This window comes from Natrix helvetica (assembly GCF_964273705.1).
Source record: "Natrix helvetica genome assembly, chromosome: 3".
NCBI lineage: Eukaryota > Metazoa > Chordata > Lepidosauria > Squamata > Natricidae > Natrix > Natrix helvetica.
Window position 1 is genome coordinate 71,950,577 of NC_138549.1, and position 23,724 is coordinate 71,974,300.

Genomic DNA, 23,724 nt, shown 5'->3' on the forward strand with positions numbered 1-23,724 from the left:
TCCATTCCAGACAATGTCACTATTGAACAATTCACTTCCTTTTAAATGATGTGTTTTATAAAGATTGGGAAAATTTAAAAAAGAAAAAAATGGGAAAGAATGTGCAAAATTATTCTGAAATTCACAGAATATGGGTAATGGTTTTATCATGAAAATGGTTGATGTAAATATCAACCCCTCCTCCTCCTACCTCCCACCCTTAAAAAGCAAATATAGACATTTGGTCACAACATCTGCAGCTATTCCCTATGTTTGACATCTTCTTCCAGAAAACCACAGTCCCTGGAGCATAGTCCTACGCGAGAAGAAGCAAAGCTTAATTTCCATTTCTCCATCCTCTCTACTCTTCTACTATTTCTCCTTGCATTTTACATTATGATTTAAAAACATATTATTGTAAGGTGTGGCTGGGGATTACCCTGCCAGTATTTGTAGAGAAACTGAATGTGTGTATACTGTATCTGTGGGTATATAAACATATGTGTACATGTGTATACAAACCCACACATACATAGTATATGTTATATACACACACATATACACACACATCCAGACAATACTGTGTGTGTGTGTAATACTTTACTTTATATATAATAAAGGCATATATACAATATATATACACATGTTTGAAATATAGTGAACATGGATATGATAGTCATTGGGGGGAAACTGTAATGAGGCAGTATCTGGGTTAAAAATGTGTGTTTGTGAGACATAAGCAGCAGGACATCATCTACTGGATAATGTGGCTGTCAATTATGAAAATGCACATGTTAATTGAGTCTGTGAAAGAAGTTCTAAAGGCAATTGAAGCATTCTTCACCTGTTGGTTTCCATTGCCCTCTCTTGTTTGTCTTATTTGTCATTGTTTGCCCTTAGTGACATCACTGTCTAGCAAAATTTGGTTTGGGGCATGGTATGTGTCTTCACTCTGCTCAAAGGTGACTGTTTATTGATTACTTAGGTGACTCATCCTGGCATAAACAATAATGTGGCATTTATTTCAATAATTAAAAGTGAGAAACATGCACTGTGACATCATAACACAAATCCCAACTCATATGTGTTACCTTCCACTATAAGGTGTAAGTAGGGTTTGCATTATGATATTGCATTATGATATTATACAGCATTTCACCCAAGAAACAGCTAAGAATAGCAGTAGGAATATAGTTGTAGAATGCATGTTGGAGCCTTCCTTATAAAAATAAAAATCTCAGATGACTTAATTCATACGTTAAAAAAAATCTCAAAGTCCTACAGTTTTGCCCAAGGAATGTTGATTTTCATTAAAAATAAAAAAGGAAGAAACTCTCATGAAGCCAAAGCTTTTTGAAATGAATGGGAAAGAAAAGAATTATATGAGGATCCAAGTTGCCTCAAGACTTTTTAGATAGAAAAAGTAGAACATTAATATTTTAAATTTTGAAGAATAAACACAACTATGTATTATGGATGACTACTATCTACAGTATGCTAGTTTATTGTCCATCATATTGGTCACATTACCAATTAATAAAATGTAAAACTTTCTGCCAGAAAATAATTATGTGTCCAAGTTGGCACCAAGTCCAGTATCTAATTTCCAAAAAGTACATATTGGTTTTTAGGGGGGGGGGGGAGTGGAAAAGCTCATCATACCATTAGCATTCTTGGTTTTTATAAAAATACAAAACATTGCCCCAGAGAACAAAATCAACGGGGAATAAAGGAATTAGTACACCGTTTTTAATTTCTGCTTAAAATTAGAATATAAAATAACAGAGTTGGAAGGGACTTTGGAGGTCTTCTAGTCCAGCCCTCTGCTAAGGCAGGAAACCGTACACCACTTCAGACAAATGGTTAACCAGTATCCATTAAATTAAATGTCAATTTGTCAGCCCTTTTTTGCAATAAATTTAATACTTAATACTTTAAAAAAAGAGTGGGTTTGAGACATTTCTCAAGGACTAGTGGGAGGCTGTCACACATAATTAAGGTCACAATATATTCTTTTTAAAATATTTATGTTCCACACACACACACCCCAATATCTGACAATGTTTGGGGGAAATTGAAAATGATCTGATACTCCCATGCATCATTTATGTAATGTTATGTAATACTGATATATGTTAAATTTATGTTGCAACTACATAAATCAATAGTTATTACTCTACCAATATCATATTGAAAAACAGATGTATAATACCTGTCTATGTAAACAAAGTGAATATTGTGGGATCTTCCTCCATAAGGACAGTCTACTGAACCAGATTTTTTCCTGAGCCCACTTATTAGACTGATAATCTAAAAGATGATCAATGCTCCTAGCCAGAGGCATTCTCAGCAAAGGTTAAAGAGTCAAGAGAGTATGCACTGCAAACTGTCATGGAATTGAAAGCCAACTCCTTCTTAATGGGTGTCATAGTTAGATATCATAGCTGTCATAGATAGGGTTTTGATTGTATCCACCAACTTCACGTTTTCTGCTTCCAGCTTTCTGCTTCCTGTATATATATATGAGCCATGGTGGCGCGGTGGTTAGAATGCAGTACTGCAGGCTTCTTCTGCTGCTTTCCGGCTGCCTACAATTTGGCAGTTCAAATCTCACCAGGCTCAAGGTTGACTCAGCCTTCCATCCTTCTGAGGTGGCTAAAATGAGGACTCAGATTGTTGAGGGCAATATGCTGACTCTGTAAACCACTTAGAGAGGGCTGTAAAAACACTGTAAAACAGTGTATAAGTCTAAGTGCTATTGCTATTGCTACGTATATACTTTTAGTCTCTTTCCCAATTTTTTTTAAAATAGGGGAGATTTATGGGGTTAATGGGAGGCTTATGTTCTGCAGATACCTAAAGTATATATATCATCTCTTAAAACAATTACCATCAGGCACCTTTGGTTACAGAGCCCACCACCATTTGTTTTGAATGGAAACCTTGAACATGTCACACGTAGCCTAATGTGATCCTTATCCAGCCAGATAGCTGAAGTGGCACAACCATGCATGCATGCATGCATGCATGTATGTATTTGTGTTACAACCCCTGGTATGCCCAAATAATGTTGTAACACAATACATACCTATTTCCCTGGCTCAGCTGTAAGGAGGAGAGCCTGTGGCTTAGTGGCTAATGTGTCTACCTAATATGTAATACAGCCCAGGTTCAAATCCCAGTAAGGGTATGGCTAGCTGATGAGAGCTAAATAGCTTGAAATAGATCTATACTAGTCTCCCTTTATTTATTTATAAGCATAAATACAACACACACATTGTATGTATGTATGTATGTATGTATGTATGTATGTATGTATGTATGTATGTATGTATGTATATATATACACACACACACACATACATACATACATACAAATATACATACATACAAATATACATACATACATACATACATACATACATACATACATACATATATTGCTGTATGTATGTTTTTGTAAAATTAATTATCTACCTGTCTTGCCACATGGTACCTCCGAGCAGATTACTTTATTAAAAGATAAAACTGTATAATTTATAATAATATAATAATGTACAATGCTATAAAATCAACCCAGCTAAAAAGATCAGGGAGAGATATTCTAGAGGGCAGGTGCAATAGCAGAGAAGGCTCTTCTGGACCCCACCAGCCTGAACACCCTGATGGATGAGGCCCGCAGCATGCTTTCTACCATCTGGTTAATGCTAGTGTTATGCAATCCTGATCAAATAATACATCCAAAACTCTGTTTCATGTCCCATTCCTAATAACTGCATTTGACAATCTATAAACCAATGAAATCAGTGAGGTGTAACACTGCCAAGCTTTCCCAACATTTTAGCCTAGGCTTGTATGTATGCAACCACGTTTAACAGTGCACTTTAAAAGATATATTGTGGCAGCCATATGCAATTATAGATATTGCTGCATATTAAATCACCTTTGTGGCAATTCAAGTTTGAATGTAGAGATGATTGAGCATGATTGTGCTCATGTTCTTTGAACTTAGATTTATATCGTCCTTTAGGTCTTTGGCTGAAGTCATCACTTTGTATTAAATATAGGGTAAGATAAAAATGTGACTGCTTTACAGAGTAGATAATCTTCAGTTTAGGGGAAACTAACAAAGATTAGTACACATGGCCGTTAAACAATAAAAACAAACAACCACTTGAGGAGCCTACTTTAGACATGAATATAGCAATCTAAAGGAGAAAGGAAAAATTGAGTATTCCCTCCCTACCTCCCTCCTTCCCTCCTTTCTTTCTTTCTTTCTTTCTTTCTTTCTTTCTTTCTTTCTTTCTTTCTTTCTTCTTCTTTCTTTTTCTTTGATTTTATATAATTTGCAGTCTGTACCTAAAACATTAGAATGAATGTGAAAGGGAAAGGGAAAAGTAAAGTTTAATGTAAGTGTACTTAAGAAGAGTGTCAAAGGTCACACAAATAAGGTATCTCTAAATGTCTACTTAGTGGCTAAGCCACTAACCATCCTACATTCAACTGGGAGACCTTCTACATGTAATTTTTTGAATGCACACAAACTATATTTGAACAAGAGATTTAAGATTGCTCTACTCACATACAGCAATCATCTTAGATTAAGTTGCAGTCGTTCTAAAAAGAAGGGCAGTGGAGACCAGGGGAGGCTCTGACTCAATAATGAGTAATAATATTGGACATATCTGCTGATTTTACCAGGCTTGAGTCATCTTTTCAAGTACAACTTGAATATAGAATCTCAAATGATCAATTCCAAATTGCCCGAAAGCCTTGCTTTAACAGGAAGAAAGGGCTTCTTTTAGTTAAAGATTCTTATATAAGAATGGGTTCAAAGAGCAACACAGTATGTGGGTGAAATCTAGGAAAAAACATTCTTTGGTGTTTGATGGAAGTTTTAAAGTGAAAAAGCTATATATGTCTGTATATGTGCTGTATGTCGGATGGATAGATGATAGAGATAGATAGATGATAGATAGATAGATAGATAGATAGATAGATAGATAGATAGATAGATAGACAGACAGACAGACAGACAGACAGACAGACAGACAGACAGACCGACCGACCGACCGACAGACAGACAGACAGACAGACCAGCCGGCAGGCAAGACAAGACAAGACAAGACAAGACAAGACAAGACAAGACAAGACAAGACAAGACAATATTATGAATGGGTATAAGATGGTCAACTGATTTTCCACCTTAGTTATCTTTAAATAAAAGCAGAAGAAATGGTGTACACTTTGGGTGCAACATGACATTTGTGTATGGCTCGATATAAGTACCTCTGACACATTGGCTTGATTTTCATGTCTGAGACCCCTGGGATCAGAAACATTTCCTGTATTCACTTTTCTTTTAAACCATATTAGTTTGCAGAGCTCTATCTTTTCTAAAACAGAAAATGTGGCCACTAGAGATGTACTGTTTGTATAACACAGTACACCATCCTGAAGAAACAAGGTCCTTCCATGTCAGCAGGTTAAGGTACAAATAAGTCCTCAATAAGAAATGGCATTTGGCTTTGACAGGAACACTCAGATTTATGATTCAAGAGTTACAGAAGAATTTTATATTAAGTTGCTTTTAAGTTTTGTTTTGATTGGTATTCCTCTGTCTCCTGTACCCAACTTTCTGGTCACACATTACAGTATCAAAGATGTTATTCACTTCTGGAAAGGGAAAAAAATGAATCCCACAGCATTTCTTTTTAATAACTGTTCAGCTACAAAATTTTATTGGTATCCTTTTATGTTCCCTCTAGAGGATGTAATGCACAAAAGCATTGCCACGGAACATATAAAATTACAAATGAAATTTATTGTAAAAAGTAGAATGTCTCCTAGACAGGTGTCAGTATTTATTTTCATTCATAAAACAAAGCCAAAAAAAATTGCAGATATAATATATTCATTTGTCAGCAAGTTCATGGGTGTAAATTGCCATCCAACGTTATTTACTGATATAAGACAGATATTGAAAAGACAATTTAAATTTACTCTTCGAGACATAAACTGTTCCACAAAAGCACTGTAAAAACGCCTCCATGATGTGTTTGTTTTTCTGTTGTGCTTCACATTTATGGTTAACTACATAATTTGGTTGTGTCATAATCCATTGTGTTTGGCAATTTGGCATTGAAGGTCTGCAAAGCCGATTGAATCCTCATCACTTCACTGGTAGAAAGCTTGAGTCTGTGACGCAGTAGGCATGAGAAAAGATCTAGACGACGCTGACCAGGAGGAGAAAGGTTATTTACACGGTCCCGTATCTCTAGTAGCTGCAAGAGTGCACTATCCTGGGATCCCTGAGTATAGGGGTAGTCCAGTTGCAAAATCAAATCTCGGATTGCTTCCGGGTCAAAGTGCATGCTGTAGCCAAACACTTGGATGCTGTTGATTTTCATGTAGCCCAGGTTACGGGAGGGATCTATAAATTCCAGGGGTTCATAATATATGCTATCATTGCCATTGGGGCCATTTGACTTTATACGACTCCTCAAGTAGATGTGGACGGTTTCAAAAAACGTCTTCCACTTGTTGCCTAGAGTCAGCGTCCAGTTATAGCACTGAAGTGGTAAGTCCAGTTTAGTCCGTTCCCAGTCTGGGAAATTGTTTTCATTGACAGGCATAAACCAACTCTCAGAGTGGCTGCCTCCAAAAGGGTTGATGTAAACAGCCAGGACAGGCTCCAAGGTGCTGTTCTTAGTGAGACAAATTTGAAGAGACATTCCCAATATCATATGGACCAGGCTAGATTTATACTTGTTGCTCTTTAGGGTAAGAAGCATCCGTTTGCGCCAGGACGGGTCAAACCAGCTATTGAGACGCATGTCATTGCTGATGAAGATGGCATGGACCTCAATCCGGCGGTCCGTTTTCTGCAATAAATACTTCATCTCCAAATCCTGGAGGTCGGTCTCAAACCCAATGTAATGTTCTGTGGAATCTGCCACTTCAGGCTTGCAAAGCCCTTGGCTCAGCATGTATCCAGTGTTACAGGTCCCACAGCGAGTACGATTATCAGGCGCACAGGTCAGGCAGGCAGAACCATCTCCCACACTACATGGTAGGGAGCCAAGGCAGGCAAGCTGGTCATTCGGGCATGTACATGAATGAGTCTCTTCAGAAAAGCTGCCCAAGAGGCCATTTTCATTGCAGTAAAGGAAGGACTGGATGCGATTTAGCCAATAGAGAGATGATCTGTAAAGCAAAGATAAAATTAATGAATACATAGTGAGAGGTAGATCAAAGTAATAATAATAATAATAATAATAATAATAATAATAATAATAATAATAATAATAATAATAATAATAATAATAATAATAATAATAATAATATATTTATTTCTTAGCCGCGCCCTCTCCCGAAGGACTCGGGGCGGCGTACAACAAAACATTCGAAATAAATATGCAAACAAAACAAACATATAACAAGGTACACTAAAACATACATACATATATATAAGGAGGAGATCAATTAATAAAAACAATTAAAATACTGTATTTAAAACCCCTAGAAATTAAATGTAATTAAAATACCCAGTTAAAAACCCGTCAGGAGCGATATGGTTAAATCAAAGTAGAGCCAGGCCAGCTGCTTGGAATAGGTGGGTCTTAAGCTTAATACGGAAGGAGCGGAGGTCAGAGGTATTCCTAATATCCGGAGGGAGGTCATTCCACAGGGCTGGGCCCGCCACAGAGAAGGCTCTACTCCTAGGCGCCGCCCCACGACATTGTCTAGCGGACGGCACCTGGAGGAGCCCCTCTCTGTGCGAGCGAATTGGTCGCAGGGATGTATGGGGCAGAATACGATCCCGCAAGTAACTAGGTCCTAAGCCATGGAGCGCTTTAAAGATAGTTATCAAAACCTTGAAACGCACCCGATAGGCCACAGGAAGCCAGTGCAGCTCGCGCAGGAGCGGTGTCACGTGGGAGTACCTAGTACTCCCCATAATTACCCGCGCGGCTGCGTTCTGGACCAACTGCAGCCTCCGGGTGCATTTCAAGGGAAGCCCCATGTAGAGAGCGTTACAGTAGTCCAAGCGAGACGTCACCAGCGCATGAGTGACTGTGCGCAAGGCATCCCGGTCCAGTAGGGGGCGCAATTGGCGCACCAGGCGAACCTGGTGGAACGCCCCCCTTGCCACGGCTGTCACATGGTCATCCATGGACAGCCGGGCATCTAGGAGGACGCCCAAATTGCGCGCCCGCTCCACGGGGGCAAGATGGATGCCCCCAATGGCCAATGATGGAATTAATTGGCTGAACCGGGGGGCTGGTACCCACAGCCACTCCGTCGTGGAAGGGTTGAGCTTGAGTCGGTTGTCATCCATCCAGATCCGTACGGCTTCCACACACCGGGACATCACTTCGATGGCCTCGTTGGGGTGGTTCGGGGTGGAAAAGTACAGCTGAGTATCGTCAGCGTACAGATGGTATCCCACCCCGAAACCACGGATGATCTCACCCAGCGGCTTCATATATGTGTTGAACAGGAGTGGCGAGAGGACCGACCCCTGTGGCACCCCACAGGTAAGGGGGCGTAGGGTCGACCTCTCTTCTCCTGTCAGCACACGCTGCGTCCGGTCAGAAAGGTAGGAGCCGAACCACCGCAAAACGGTGCCCCGGACCCCCAGCCCCTCCAGCCGGCGCAGCAGGATACCATGGTCGATGGTATCAAAAGCCGCCGAGAGGTCTAATAGGACCAGGATAGAGGAACAACCTCTATCTCTGGCCCTCCAGAGATCATCCACCAACGCGACCAAGGCCGTCTCCGTGCTGTGACCGGGGCGGAAGCCGGACTGGCGCGGGTCTAGATAATCATTTTCCTCCAGATGTCGTGGGAACTGGTAGGCCACCACACTCTCTACAACCTTCGCCAAGAAGGGAAGGTTGGAGACAGGACGATAATTAGCCAGCTCCAAAGGGTCCAGGGAAGGCTTCTTGAGCAAGGGTCTCACCACCGTAATCAATTAAGCGATTTTTATTCACTTTAAGGGTGAAAACCTCCCCTGATATATTGAAAAAAGCATCTGACATGATTTATTCATGATTTAAATGAAGAAAAAAAAACCACTTTCTAAAGTGAAATGATTAAGAGAATGAGGTGAAATCTAAAAAGTTCTTGTTTGTAATCTTACTTCAACCATCAGTTTCCTGAAAATATTACCACTCAAGTGTATAACCCCACAACAACAACAAAATAAACAAACACTAATCTATAATAGGAGAATAACTTTTCCTTGAAGCATTGAAAGGGAAACTCTTTGAAGGATTGATTCAGCTGCTTTGACAGCTTTCATGGGATTCTTGCATGTGCATATGCACACAGTCATGCTGCTTTCAGTTCCTCTGCTCTGGTCATGTATGGAACATATTCTGTTTGTGGGATCAACCAGTAAGGTCCTCAATGCATACGCAGAAGTTTATATAGGATACAGTTGCTGTGATGCTTCAAGGCTGCTTTGAAAAAGATTACACACAGCTATCTCTTTGATGGATGATCATCAGAAAATCCCATTAAAAAAAAAGATCAGTGAAGGTAACAGAGAATCATTATCATATTGTTACCAAGAAAGTAACCGATATGTCCACAAATTCACTGTGATTCAAACCTGCCTGGTAAAAGATTTTACCTGCAATTGAAAGCTTTGAGACAGAATATATACAAAACAAAACACTCCTTGTTATGGCACTCAAGATAATATATTATACATAATATTTTTACATATATAATATTGCAAAAAAATTGTTTTTCCTTGCAGATAACACTGCACCATCTCTCCTGCCCACTTTATCAGAAACATTGCTAAATATATATTAGTTAAAAATAGATCTCTCCTGGATGTTTGAAAATTTCAAAATTACTATACATTCTACAAATTGCCTACCTCACACCACCATTTCTTTCCAACCATCAATTCGTTTCAAAGCTGAATCTGGGTTTAATCTACATGATGCCAAATGCATGTCTGTTTCGAGGAGATCTAAAGTCCCTGAAGCATTTGCCAAAGACTTTTATTTCAATTTGGATTATGGAACTGGACTCCGTCAAGGTTTAATGAGTATTACACATTAAAACATTGATTTTAGAAGCAGAGACGCTTCAAAATGGCACTTCCCCCCTCTCATTCTTATCAGACCAAATATTTGCTGTACTACTACTATTACTGGGAGAAAAATGGCAAAATTTTCTGGATAAAATATAGTAGAATATTGTGCTATTGGAATATTGTATATTTTTATAATCAACACATATGTGAAGCCGCTGGGTGAGATCATCCGTGGTTTTGGGGTTGAGTACCACCTGTACGCTGATGACACTCAGCTGTACATTTCAACCCCAAACCACCCCAACGAGGCTGTCGAAGTGATGTCCCGGTGTTTGGAAGCCGTCGGGGTCTGGATGGGGGACAACAGACTCAAACTCAACCCCTCCAAGACTGAGTGGCTGTGGCTACCGGCACCTCGGTTCAGCCAGCTGATTCCATCGCTGGCCATAGGGGGCGAACAATTGTCCCCTGTGGAACGGGCGCGCAATTTGGGCGTCCTCCTTGATGCCCGGCTGTCAATGGATGACCATGTGGCAGCCGTGGCTAGGGGGGCGTTCCACCAGGTTCGCCTGGTGCGCCAATTGCGCTCCCTACTGGACCGGGATGCCCTACGCACGGTCACTCATGCGCTGGTGACGTCCCGCCTGGACTACTGCAACGCTCTCTACATGGGGCTGCCCTTGGGACGTGCCCGGAGACTGCAGTTAGTTCAGAACGCAGCCGCACGGGCTGTGATGGGGAGTACTAGGTACTCCCACGTAACACCTCTCCTGCACGAGCTGCACTGGCTACCTGTGGTTTTTCAGGTGCGTTTCAAGGTCCTGATTACCATCTTTAAAGCGCTCCATGGCACTGGACCTAGTTACTTGCGGGATCGCATCCTCCCACATACATCCCTGCGGCCAATTCGCTCACACAGGGAGGGGCTTCTCCTGGTGCCGTCCACTAGGCAATGCCAATGGGCGACACCAAGGAGTAGGGCCTTCTCTGTGATGGGCCCAACCCTCTGGAATGACCTCCCCCCCGACATCAGAACCACCACTGACCTCCGCTCCTTCCGGCAAAAATTGAAGACTCACCTGTTCCGACTAGCAGGCCTGGCTTAATTACAACTGTTCCTCCTGGTAAACGTACTATTAACTGGTTATTTTAGGGGTATTGTTTTTAATTTAATTTGTGTGTGTCCTAGGGGTTTTAAAACTATATTTATATATACTGGCTCTGTACAGTTCTTTTTAATTCTATTTTAACCTCCTCCATTTAACTGTACATATTTAATTCTTCTATTTATTGTATTTTGATATATTCTTTATATGGACTGTACACCGCCCCGAGTTCCTTTCGGGAGAGGGGGCGGTCTAGAAGCACGGTAAAATAAATAAATAAATAAATAAATAAATAAATAAATAAATAAATAAATAAATAAATAAATAAATAAATAAATAAATAAATAAATAAATAAATAAATAAATGACATCCCTTTATGTGACTGCCATCTCTTTCATCTATGTTTCAAAAGTAAATTGAGAGGATAATGGGAGCTTTCAAGGTTCTGGACTGAGAGTGGGGGCAAGATTTATATGGAAAAGATATTTTAAGAACAAAATCAAGAAGCTACAAAGTTCATTATGTATGTGCTTTCCAAAGTGCTCGATTCAATGTTAGGAATATATACATTGTTGAAAAGAATACGGCAGCTGTAGCTATGCAACATTATTGAATACTGGTGGTTTCTGCACCTAATTTGTTGCTCAACAGATGTAAAAATGTAGGAGATGAAATATCAGGTAGCTTAAAAACTTTATTTACCAGAATTTAAAGTTCTGCAATGAAAAAAAGTAATACAATATAAGTGAGGGTACTGGGTGAATTCCAACCTGAGTCTAGGCAGCAAATCTGAGCAAATAATCAGATCTACTCTTTGCTTGCCTATTTATATAGCAAGTAGGTCTTTTTTTTAAAAGAATTCTATTGGTTTTTAAACATTTATGGGAAAAGGTAAAGGGGTACATAGAAAATTTTGGCAGCTCCCACGCTAGTGGTAGAAATCCCTCCAAATCGCACAATTTTTACAATATTAAAACAACGTATAAAAGATAAGCAAAAACCAGAATCTTATTCTATGTTGTATCAACCATGTGTTCAATCATTTTTCCTTTGTCACTTTCTAGTATATCAACAATTACAAATATTTCAAATACTTTTATTTTTGTGATCTGAGCCTTTTCGATATTGCTTCTTCCCCCCTGTCCCTAGGTGGAGCCACAGCCCCCCCCCCCTTCATATCTTGTACCTTGCTACCCTTTTCACTACCTTCCCTGTAGCAAGTAGGTCTTGATTACCTTCCTACCTCTTTTCCAATAAAACTACATTTCAGGATCCAATAAAAAGTAATTATTATAATGTATAGCTTAATCTGGTTGGCAATAATATCATGACAACATTTAATGAATTTGGTGTTCAACAGTTCAAGTCCTTGGATACAATTCTACCTACTCAGTATTGATTGAAGTGCTCTAAAATTCCATCTGGGAGTATTTTTTTCACCATTTCCTTACTATGTTGTACTTTAGGACTTGATGTTTCTTAGTTGGCATACCCCTCAAATTTTTCTTTGTCTTGATAAAGACGTCTGGCTGTAAAATTGTAGGGTGGGGTGGGGATGTTTTTCTATGGCATGAAAAGAATAATCCCAAATGAATACCAGTTTTTCCCTGTGTCTTGCCTCTTAATAAGTAAAAAAGTTTGCTTTTTCACCAAAGAATGGTGGAGCCATGGTGTCACAGGGGTTAGAATGTAGTACTCAGGCAAACTATGTCCACAGACAGGAGTTCAATTCTGGCAGGGCTTGAGGTTGACTCAGCCTTCCATCATTTCAAGGTGGGAAAAATGAAGACTTAAATTGTCAGGGGCAATATGCTGGTGTTGTAAACCATTCAGAGCATGCTATAAAGCACTAGGGAATGACATATAAGTCTAAATGCTATTGCTAAAGAATAAGAAATAAGCAAATACCAATATTATTCAATTAGCTGGTATAGCACCAACTGGTACTATTATCAGGGTTCCAAGTAACACCCCAAACTATCAGGAATGAAATAGCAAACCCTAGTCCCAAATCTTAAGCTTCAAGATAGTAGCTTCTAAATGTGCAAGACTGATTTTACTTTGCAACAATTACACTGCTGAAGTTTTAAGTTTAAATGGGTTTTGTTCATTACCTTTGTTTGGTTCTCATGTCTATGATTCTAAGGTGAAGGCTTTTTTTGAGGGGGGGGGGGTTGTATCTTCAAATCAGTTTTTAAATCCTGGCAACTGCCTGGACTAGTCCCTGCAGTTCACTGCAAGCATTTTTTAAATGGTTTGTCATTGCCTCCTTTCTAGGGCTAAGAGAGAGTGATTGGTCCAAGGTCACCCAATGGGATTTATGTCTCAGAAAATACTGGCATTCATGGTCTCCCACTTTCTAGGCTGGTGCCCTAACTACTACACTAAACTGGCACTGTTACATAGGTATATATATATTTTAAATATTGAAACTTTAAACAATGTTTAGTTCATATATTTGCATTATCACATTTTACTGAAGCAACTAGGCTCAATAACTCAGCAGAATAACCAATGAGGAGCATTGACTGAAGTGGCATTTCAGTGCTGGCAATACATAAAAATTGGATGGGGGAAAAAAAGCTCTCTAATTTTTCAGGCTGCAGATACTGTATACAGTTACACCATTTTTTTGCACAGAGTCCTGGGTTAAAAGAATATTAAATAGGTGATTGAAGGAGTCTAGTGATCTGTGACAAATTGTACTTCAATCATTTTAATATATCGTACTCATGAGACTATATGATTTCAAGCATGTATCACCTTAGAATAGTCTCTTATGAAGATCATAATGACTCCATGCTGTAAGACAAAAACATCTGGCCACATTAGAGTTATTTCACAGTCAGGGAGATCACCTTGGATCCCCAGCAAAAATGAGTTGAAAGGTACAGCTTGTACACTATAGAAATATGCCTTTGTTTTCTGATTTCACTTTTTCCTTTCCTCCCTCCCCTTTGCTTTTCTTTGTTTTATGCTGCTCAGTTTTAGACTTCAAACCAAAGGACAGAGACTATCATTATTGATCTATAGGCTGTTCTGGAGTCTTTCTGGTGAAAGAATGGGATTCAAATGCTTTAAGTACATAAATGTTAGCTTTTAGGGAGCCCCTGGAGTAAGTTCTTATATTTCACAAAGAGCTCTTCAAATTGTTGAGTTCGATGTTCAGCTATATTGCAACCAAATCACAATGATTTATACGTCAAAACAAAATAGATACACACAGAGACTTTTTTTTTTTACAGCCCTGTAATTTTAGGATGTACCCACTAGTCTTAATTAAATATTTAACAACATTATTTTTCTGGTAATGACTTTTATTCCAAATATTGTGATGTTGATCCAAGTGTGATTAATTCAAACAGATTTTCATTATAGCCTTATGTTTAGAACCGAAGCTTTAGTTTCTGAAAGTGATGGTGTCAAGACCTCCTTGTATATAAAGAGCATAAAGTGCAAGAATGCATATGTGCTTATTCAGCCTCTGCAAAGCTTATGCTAAGCTTGCTTAAATGTCACTTTTACTGCAATCTTTACATATTATTTCCTGGGCTTATTGTGGATGTAGCTTGGATCAAGCTACAATTCAATATCATTTTATTTCAGTTCAATTTTGTCTGAATGTGCTGAATTATTGAATCAAGTGGTAGTATTTAGTGAAATTGGCTAATCTTAAAAAAAAAAAAACGCTACCTAGAATGGGCGAGGCTCAGTTGGGCTTAGATTGAAAGCTATAGGAACTCCTAGAGCTATAAATTGGAGATTGAGATATTTTTTTAAAAGTCCTTAAAAATAGGAATTGCACATAATTTGCATTATTGCCAAGAAATGAACATAGATATATCCATATAATTATCAGGAGTTAAACTTGCTTCAAGGAAGGTATTGCTACTTAATATAGCACAGATTTACTGTATTACATAATATATCATGAATGTATTATTTTTAAAAATCTTTATAAGCTTCACCACATATTTTGCTATTGAATTTAGTATATAGAATAGAACTGGAAGGGACCTTGGAGACCTTCTAGTCAAGCCCCCTGCTCAAGCACCTATACTATTTAAGATAAGTGCCTGTCTAGTCTCTTCTTAAAAACCTCCAGTAATGGAGCACCTACTATTTCTGAAGGCAAGCTATTTTACTGGTTAATTGTCTCTGCTGTTAGGAAGTTTCTCCTTAATTCCAGGTTGCTTCTCTCTTTAGTTAGTCTCCATTGTTTCTTGTTCTGCCCTCTGGTGCTTTGTAGAATAATTTGACCCCCTCTTCTTTGTGGCTTTGAAAGACTTCAGTTTGAGAGACTTAATGCTGTTGATTCCTAACATGTATAGCTCTGTAAACAGATGTTGATAGATTCTGTCCCAGCCATGCCATTCTATCAATTTCAGATAAATAGTATGAAGGACTGAAACAGGCAATGGATGGAAATGGCTCAGACACAAAAGGGGATGAAGCAAGAAGCAAACCATGAACTGTTAGGTTCCTGTGATTTGAAATGATAACATGCTAGAGTCGAAGATGAGCTGACTACTTCATTTCTGCCTTAGTTATAATAAGAGATAACAGCAAAACAGACAATGCCGAGTTTATATTTGAAAGCCATTGGAATCAGCATTAATATCCCAAAAGCTCATTTCAGTTGAACATAAAGGTAGAACATTCATAATGTTAGTCTTGACCGGCTCAAGGTTGACTCAGTCTTCCATCCTTCCTAGCTCAGTAAAATGAGGACCCAGATTATTGGGGACAATATGCTGACTCTGTAAATCACCTAGAGAGGGCTGTGAACTACTATTAAGTGGTATATTAATGCTATTGCTATTACTATAATTCTTTGTTTCAGAATTAAAAATAATATAGAATTGCCTATTTAGGTCAGTTCAAATTCCAAAAAAAATTCAGAATATCTAGTGGATGGGATACAAGGGTTAAAGCAAGGATAAACAACTCTTTATGGACCAAGAACTACAGCTCTTTTTTTAAAAAAAAAAATTTTGGGGGAAGTACCTCAATGTGACTTCTAGTGACATCAACAGAATGTGCTGGTTTGATATTAGATTTAATTTTCCTACAGCTACCAATCTCTTAATAACTATTATATAATTGTGAATTATCTGTATTCTTTCCATGTTCTTCTACCTGAGTAATTTTTTCCTTTAATATTCTAATCATGATATCAGATTTTATACACATTACTGGTATATAGCTAACTGTTAATTACTCATAACTGTCATGGCCCAGAACTTAGATTCTGAGTCTGATGCTGAAGAAGCTCTTCCACAGACTGAAATGTCAGTCTCATAAAGGACAAAGCCAGGAATCACTTCAGACTGATGATCAAACAGAGGTGCCACCCGAGGAACTGGAAAAATCAGACGAGGATGACATAAAGACTTCCTAGTCCCCGTACAAGATGAATGAAAAGGAGAGCAGAACAATGAAGGTCTATTAGGCTCCTTCCCAGCAAAGGAGTAAACCTTCTAATTAGTGACAGCTGGCTGCAGCCTTATATATAAAGCAGCTCTGAGCATATTCTCTTTACTAGAAACAATGCCTGACCATATGACTTCTAGTTCGTGTGTTACTCCTGGATGTAGATTCTATCCATGAACCCACACCCATGAATTTTGGAATGCCTGACAACCTCAGCTGGTTCTTTAAAACTTGAATTGAGGCTGGAGGATTGTCCCACACACTGGTTGTAAAACAACAGTCTTTGCATTGTTTTCATTCCTTTGCTTCACTGTTAACTCTTGAAAATTGATCACCTATTTGATCACCTCAGAAAACAATTATGTTGTAAGTGTTGAATGATACCTTTTCTTATGAAACCTTAACAATATGTTGGATGGTGCCTGCTGGAAATACTGCATGGATTTGAATTTTGATAAAATAAGTGCAAAAAACATAAGTTTGTGGAATTTTCTCCCATTAAAAAACTAACTTCCAGTCTTTTTTGATGAACAATATTTTTTCTTCAAAGCAGACCTTCTCAAGAATCTTCATCTAATCTGTCAAGACAAATATATGATCTGCTTTCCAATCCCTCTGTCATGTCCCTTCTCACCTTCTGGATATTAAACATTTAATTTCCCTTTAAGGGATATGTAGCCATATCCACTTTTACCATTTTTATGACTTTTACCCAGTGTGTTTACAGGAGGTGAAATTCAAAATAGCCACAAAGATCAAGTGTCTAGAGCATGGGTCCCCAACCCCTGGTGTTGGGAGCCAGGCCATATTTGGAACTGGGCCAGAGAAGTGGTGGGTTAGCATGCATGCACGAGCAAAACTTCATTTGTGAAAGTTGTCCATGCACATCTATGTAAAACCTTCCTCCTATCACCAAGCTGGAAAGATTGGAGGCCAGTTGTCTAGAGAGTTTACTAAAATGGAACAGCTCTAGGACTTTGTCTCAATTACTGACATTGGAGGCAACAGGCAACCTCAGATAAATATTTCACACAATATGGAAGTGGTTAAATATTTATGAAATATGTAGGAATTAATTTAAATCCTAATATATAGAACAAATCTGTCTTGTTCTAAAACAACTTGTGGTATAATGGCTTCTTTGGTTTAGTTAATTAGATAGGACAGTACCCTGTGGTCCTTGTGTCTGGGCATTCTTCAGATTTGTATACCACTGATTTGTGTGTGTGTGTGCCCAAATATGGGAGGGAACACCCTGCTTCCCTTTTCTATCCTTCGGCTCATTCCAGGAGACCATCCAGGGAGAAAACCATATTTTAAATGTTGCCTTTGTTACATTTGTGTTGTGTTTGTGCTGATAAATAAATAAAGGGAGACTAGTATAGATCTATTTCAAGCTATTTAGCTCTCATCAGCTAGCCATATCCTTCTGGGATTTGAACCGGGCTGTATTACATATTCGGCAGATGTATTAACCACTAAGCCATAGGCTCTCCTCCTTTATCAGCTAAGGCAGGGAAATAGGTATGTATTGTGAATAGGTGTGTGTGTGTGTGTGTGTGTGTGTGTGTGTGTGTGTGTGCGCGCGCTGTATTTGGGCATACCAGGGGTTGTAACACAAATACATACATATACATATACATATACATATACATATACATGAAAATGCTAATGCTTAATATCTACAGACCTTGGATTATTCAAGGCCATGGCAAAGCACCTGTTTTAATTAGCCTGTGACCTTCAAGACATTATATTGTGCTAACCTGCTGCGGGTTAGATGAAGTCTGGTGGACTGTTTGCATCTTATGTTACCCCAATATTTCAGTAAATGGAAAAAAAGGAAAATGGAAAAAGACACCTTAACCTTTAAAAAAGGTAGTTTTCATTATTTTTAATTAAGCTCATCAAACCTAAGTACCATATCAGCCAGATAAGGAACAGCTGTCGGTGAAGCTCTTGTAGTGTTTTCTTATCTTCTTAACAACAGATTTGCCCTCTTTGGTTGCTTATTGATTAAACAAAGTCACATAAAATTTGTGAGCCTCTCTGAAAGTTCATCACTTTTCTTTCTGGGAAACTTGACATTTTCTATCAATTTTCTCTATTTGGATTTTTTCCATGCAAATGCTACTTCCTTAAAGTGTTGTCTTAAATTAATGCATATCAGGTATAGAATGCCTTAGGTGGTCTATGGATGCCAGATGCCATATGGACTTTTCTGTGAACATGGAAGCTACTCCACTATCTTTGTCTCTATATTGGATTTTGAGATGGTTCTGCCAATGTCTCTCTCTGGATGCAGGCATTTTAGATTACTGGATCTTGCTTTCAGGTTGGCCTTAATTATTTCAAAAATTAGTACAGATCTCTGTTAACATGAAGCTGCCATGAAGCTTGCATACATTTTGTCTTCTTCTCAACAGTTGATATTTTCTACCAATATGATTTCACAATACCACATCTACTCTTTAACATACATGTCAATCAAAGGTTATTTCTGTACAGATGCATTGAGTCATCAGGTATACAGAAATGAAGACTACCAGTCTCTTTCCAAATTACCATAGACTAAAGTGGTTGTCCTCCTACTTGGGTTAAAAACATAGCTTTCAATCCTTTTGCACGGATTTTATTTCTGGGTATATGAAATAATTGACAAGGAGACATACTGCAGTGTTCCTTTGCACCTTGCTGCAAATTGATACATGTGGAGGAAAATAAATTGAAACATGACTGTAAATGTTCTAACAGGTCTATTAGATCTGGCTGTAAACATCCAGATACTAGATACAGAAAACTATTGATTTGCCTTTTTTTAGAAGTAAAACTAATCAAATAGAAAATAAATAAATGGCAGCAATGATAGATGATTATGCCTGCCTAAGAAACATTAAGTGATTTTTTTTCCATAAATCTTTTTGAAAGTTTGAAAAATGTATGGAATTATTTGCAAGATTAAGATCTAAGATTAAGAATCCAAAGGATTCCAGATAAATATAGGGAAGTGGAGCTAGCGAAGGGACACTGGCTAAGGATTCAGCTTAAAATCATTTTGGTTGGATAGATAGCCAATAATTAAAGTTTTATTTTAGATATAAAAAGAGAGTTGGCTAAGTGAATAGCTGAGAAACTTTGTACTAGATTACTTTGAACTAGATTACAATAGCCAGGAATATCTATGAATATCTAAGCAAACACCTAGTTGTCATCTCCAAAATAGTGCAAAATAATAATTGATATTTGTTGTCCTTCTTATGTAGTATTTCATGTTTAAAAAATGGTAGCACTTTAAAAGGAATTGCATATAAGGCTACACTATTATCAGGAATAAGGTTGTACTGGTTTACTTAAGCAATATTATTAAGTGTTGTCCTTACTTTGTACATTTTATGGTGGGAATGTGTAATCTTTTTTTTTTAAAAAAGCAGTACCTTTTAAATTTCTCTTTATTTGAAAATGACAAGAAGCTCTTGAAAGGCTTAATAGGATTTATCTGCTTTTCATAGCACTTTCTTAAAAGCTATAATTAATAAAAGGGAAATGAATTTGAGAAATCAACATTTGCTGTTTTGGAAAAAAAAAAGTCCATTAAAAATATGTCCTGACGAGAGACTAATAAAAATTTTAAGTCTGTTGTAGACATATATTTATATGTTTGGTGGTGTGAAATTACTTCTAACATTTATGTGAGCTTCAATAAATTAGTTTTTTTTTTTTAAAAAAATAATGTGGATGATGCATTTTTTGTTCTACTGCAATCCTTAGATAACAGGTCCTTAACTGAACTGATAGCACTCTGTGGAATTTTAAGGCTGCTTCCTGCTACTTTCTTATCACATTTTCTGGCACAAACTTGCCTATTCAAATAAAGGCAGCTAAGAAGCAGCAGTGGTGACAATTCAAAGAAACTAATATAAAAGGTGATAAATGCAGGTGCATGCATGCTGGTAGCTGGAGTTTTATTTCTTGGCTGGTTGCCTATGATTTATTAACTATGATTTATTGAATAAAGCAAAGTCTGGGTTATAAGCTATGGTTTTTACAGTTTCTAAACTGTAATGGCTGAATTCACACAGGGCATGAAATGACAACCAAAGAAATCACATTATTTCTGAGAGTTATGGATGAACCTAAACATTAATGATTATTGGTAAGGGACTTGTCAAGACAGGACAGCCCTGATTGGCAGTATCTAAAAAAAAAAACTGTGGAAAAACAGAGCCAATTTGATCTAGTGCTTAAAGTAGTCATCTACAAACTGGAAGGCTGTGAGTGCTAATCCTTCCTTGGGCACAAAGCCAGTTGAGTAACTTTGAGCCAATCTCTCTCAGCCTTAGGAAGAAAAAAAAAACAATGGCAAACCACTTCTAAAATCATGCCAAGAAAACGCCAGGGGCTTATCCTGGCAGTCACCAACCAGCAATATTAACTAGAAGATTTTTTTAAAGCACTAGTATAGAATGATGGGGACATCTCAGAAGGAATGACAGGAGGCTGGTTTCAGACATGTCAAAACAACATCAGCAAAATCATGAACTAAAAGAAGCTTGAAGAAAAAGAATCTTCTGTGATTCATACTTCTAAGCAACACTGAAATAAGCAGAACAATCCAGAATGTATCAACATTTTTTTTTCATGTGCAAATCTTAGATGTGAATGGATGGATTTCCAATGGGTTCAGAAATTTGAAAGAATATTTTTAGACATTTCATTATTTATTTGTATGATAAAGACATCCCCATTGGATTTAGTGCAATTACAGAAGATTATTGAAGTACCACTATCTAAGCTATAATTCCAGGGCTTCAATATTCTTGCAGTGTTGAGGATTTTCTCCTGGGCTCAGTGAATTTCACTGAATAGCAATGAATCCCTGCAAAAAGGTTATGTCCTCAGGCACAAATCTCATAGCCATTAAATTGCCAATCACACATTCAATTCATCAAACTCTTTTTGATTTCCTGTTTACAATCCCTTTGATGAAGAGTGGTTGTCTTGCATTTATATATAATGAATGTTGAAAGTTCTGCAAAATATTTCATTTGGGTTCTTTTCTGTCAATTGTTGCTTATGATGTTTTCCTGCAAGCTATAATATCTTCCCTTACATGCCCAGCAATTACTATGTTCAGTTGTTGGGATTTCTGGCAAGCTGAGAAGTTTTGTTGGTAGATAATAAGTGCTGATGGCAACATATATTCTCTTGCTTTGATGAGTCATCATGCTTTTTCTGACATATAATCTTTCTCTACTGGGTAGAAAATGGAAAGACAAATTCTAACTCTAATATAACATTGCCAGAACTTTAAAGTTGTAAAACTAGGACTGATTACACAGTGCATTTTAAAGAAGCTGATCCTTCTTACTCCCTGCTTGGATGAATTAAAAGAAGTTATTTAAGCCCAGAAGTGCTATATGCCAGATTTTACAGCAGTAGGCACTGGAGTTACAATTGCACAATTTGAATAAAAAGTCTGAAGTCAAGAAATTGCTTCAGTTCTGTTACTAGTCTTTTTTCCCCAGGCTTCCATCTATCCTTCCTTATGATTCTTCTTTATCGGACTACTGCCTCATCTGCATTTCTTCCAGTTATATTGGAAGGTGGGATTTAAAAAACAACAATAACTTTCTGCGGTATTTTACACTAATTCTGCTCCTGCTTCTAGTCTATACATTTCATAAGTCATTTAAATTCAGCTAAATATACTTTTGCAAAAGCCAGGCTATTCTTAGTCTGATAACCTTGTTTTCTGAAACATCCATGAATACTCATTCAGTGCCTTCATGCAAGGTCATCTAACTCTGGCCTGTGATATGAGATAATCTTGTGGGTATTCCCTAGACAAAGCGAATAAATAAAACAATTGCAATGAAAGGCATGATATCATATTATACTACCTATTACCCAGAAAAGAAGACTAGGGGATTTTGAGCACATATTTCATATCAAGAAGGCACGTCTGCCAAAGTGCTTCCTTTTGTATTGGCATAATTTTCTTGCAAACAATCATGATCAATGCACAGATTTAGAAACCTGAAAAAGTCTCACAGAGAGAGTCATGGCAAACTCTATGGAGTAAATCTATATATTTAATTTTGACCCACAATGGACAAGAATGTGGATTGGTGAGCCTAGCTTTGCCAAACCAGTTGAATTGGGTCACCATGCCTCAATTAGTTATGAATCCAGAGGAAATCTCAAAGTCCACCTAACCTATTGAAATTACCCTACTTATAATCTCCAAATAGAAAAAAAAAGCCTAGATAATTAATCAATCTCCTATGCTTGAAATGCATGAATAGCTGAAGGTCAATTGTTTTCACTTCTGGCCACTGTTACAAGGACAAAATAAATTGTGCTATAAAATATGTATCTATCTAATGCCTATAATCATAATATCATAATTCAGGTTGTGAGATTCCAGCATGGCATTTAGCTAGGAACACTGTATCCAAGATCTTAAGCAGTATCCAGCAGTTCTATACTACACAAAGCTTTTTATTTTTGCAAAATAACCTTGTATCCCATAAAACTAAGGAGATTTTTAAAAGCAAAGGAAAGAGGGGAGGAATCAATGAACCCACAGGCTGTTCCCAAACCTAAAGCTGCACCCTGTCTCAAGAGACAATTCAGTTATTTTTAGTCAGAATTTGGAATAACATCTCATTCCATGTGAGGAAAGAAAAACATTTTTTTCCTTCTCTCTTGAGGTGCTTAACAGAACTGTGAAGATTTATCTGAAGTGCAGTGTCATCAGCTTTTTTCAAATAATATGGCTGCATTTATCTAAAATAACTGTAGGCCTCTATATCCAAGATAACTAAGCTATTCAGGGCTATGAAATCATTTTTCCCCCTTGCCAAGATTCACAGGTGCGCTTGTAGAGAGATTCTTTATTATATGTTAGTCTTTCCCTTCAGGACACTAATCTCCATTCACCAAAGATTTAAAAGAAAAAAAGCCCTTTCCATCTGCAGGGGGAGGCTCTGTTTTTATATGCAAACTTAATCCTGCTATGAGTAACGGTAGCAATTATGTACTTCTAATTTTTTTAAGGGATCTAGAAATGATTTTTTCTCTCCACTTCAATAAAACTCTATCCATTTATAAGGTGTTTCTACCCTCCCCCCCCCAATATATCA

At 37.8% G+C, this 23,724-nt stretch overlaps 1 protein-coding gene across 1 annotated transcript in view; it reads right to left on the minus strand.

Moving 5' to 3' along the window:
* Positions 1-5,783: 5,783 nt before the first annotated feature.
* BRINP3 (BMP/retinoic acid inducible neural specific 3) overlaps positions 5,784-23,724 on the minus strand; it is a 332,877-nt gene continuing 314,936 nt past the window's right edge. Inside the window, exon 8 of the mRNA XM_081949571.1 lies at positions 5,784-7,185. Within this exon, the coding sequence (XP_081805697.1) occupies positions 6,069-7,185 (1,117 nt within the window). The 3' untranslated portion in view covers positions 5,784-6,068. The remainder of the gene's footprint in view (positions 7,186-23,724) is intronic.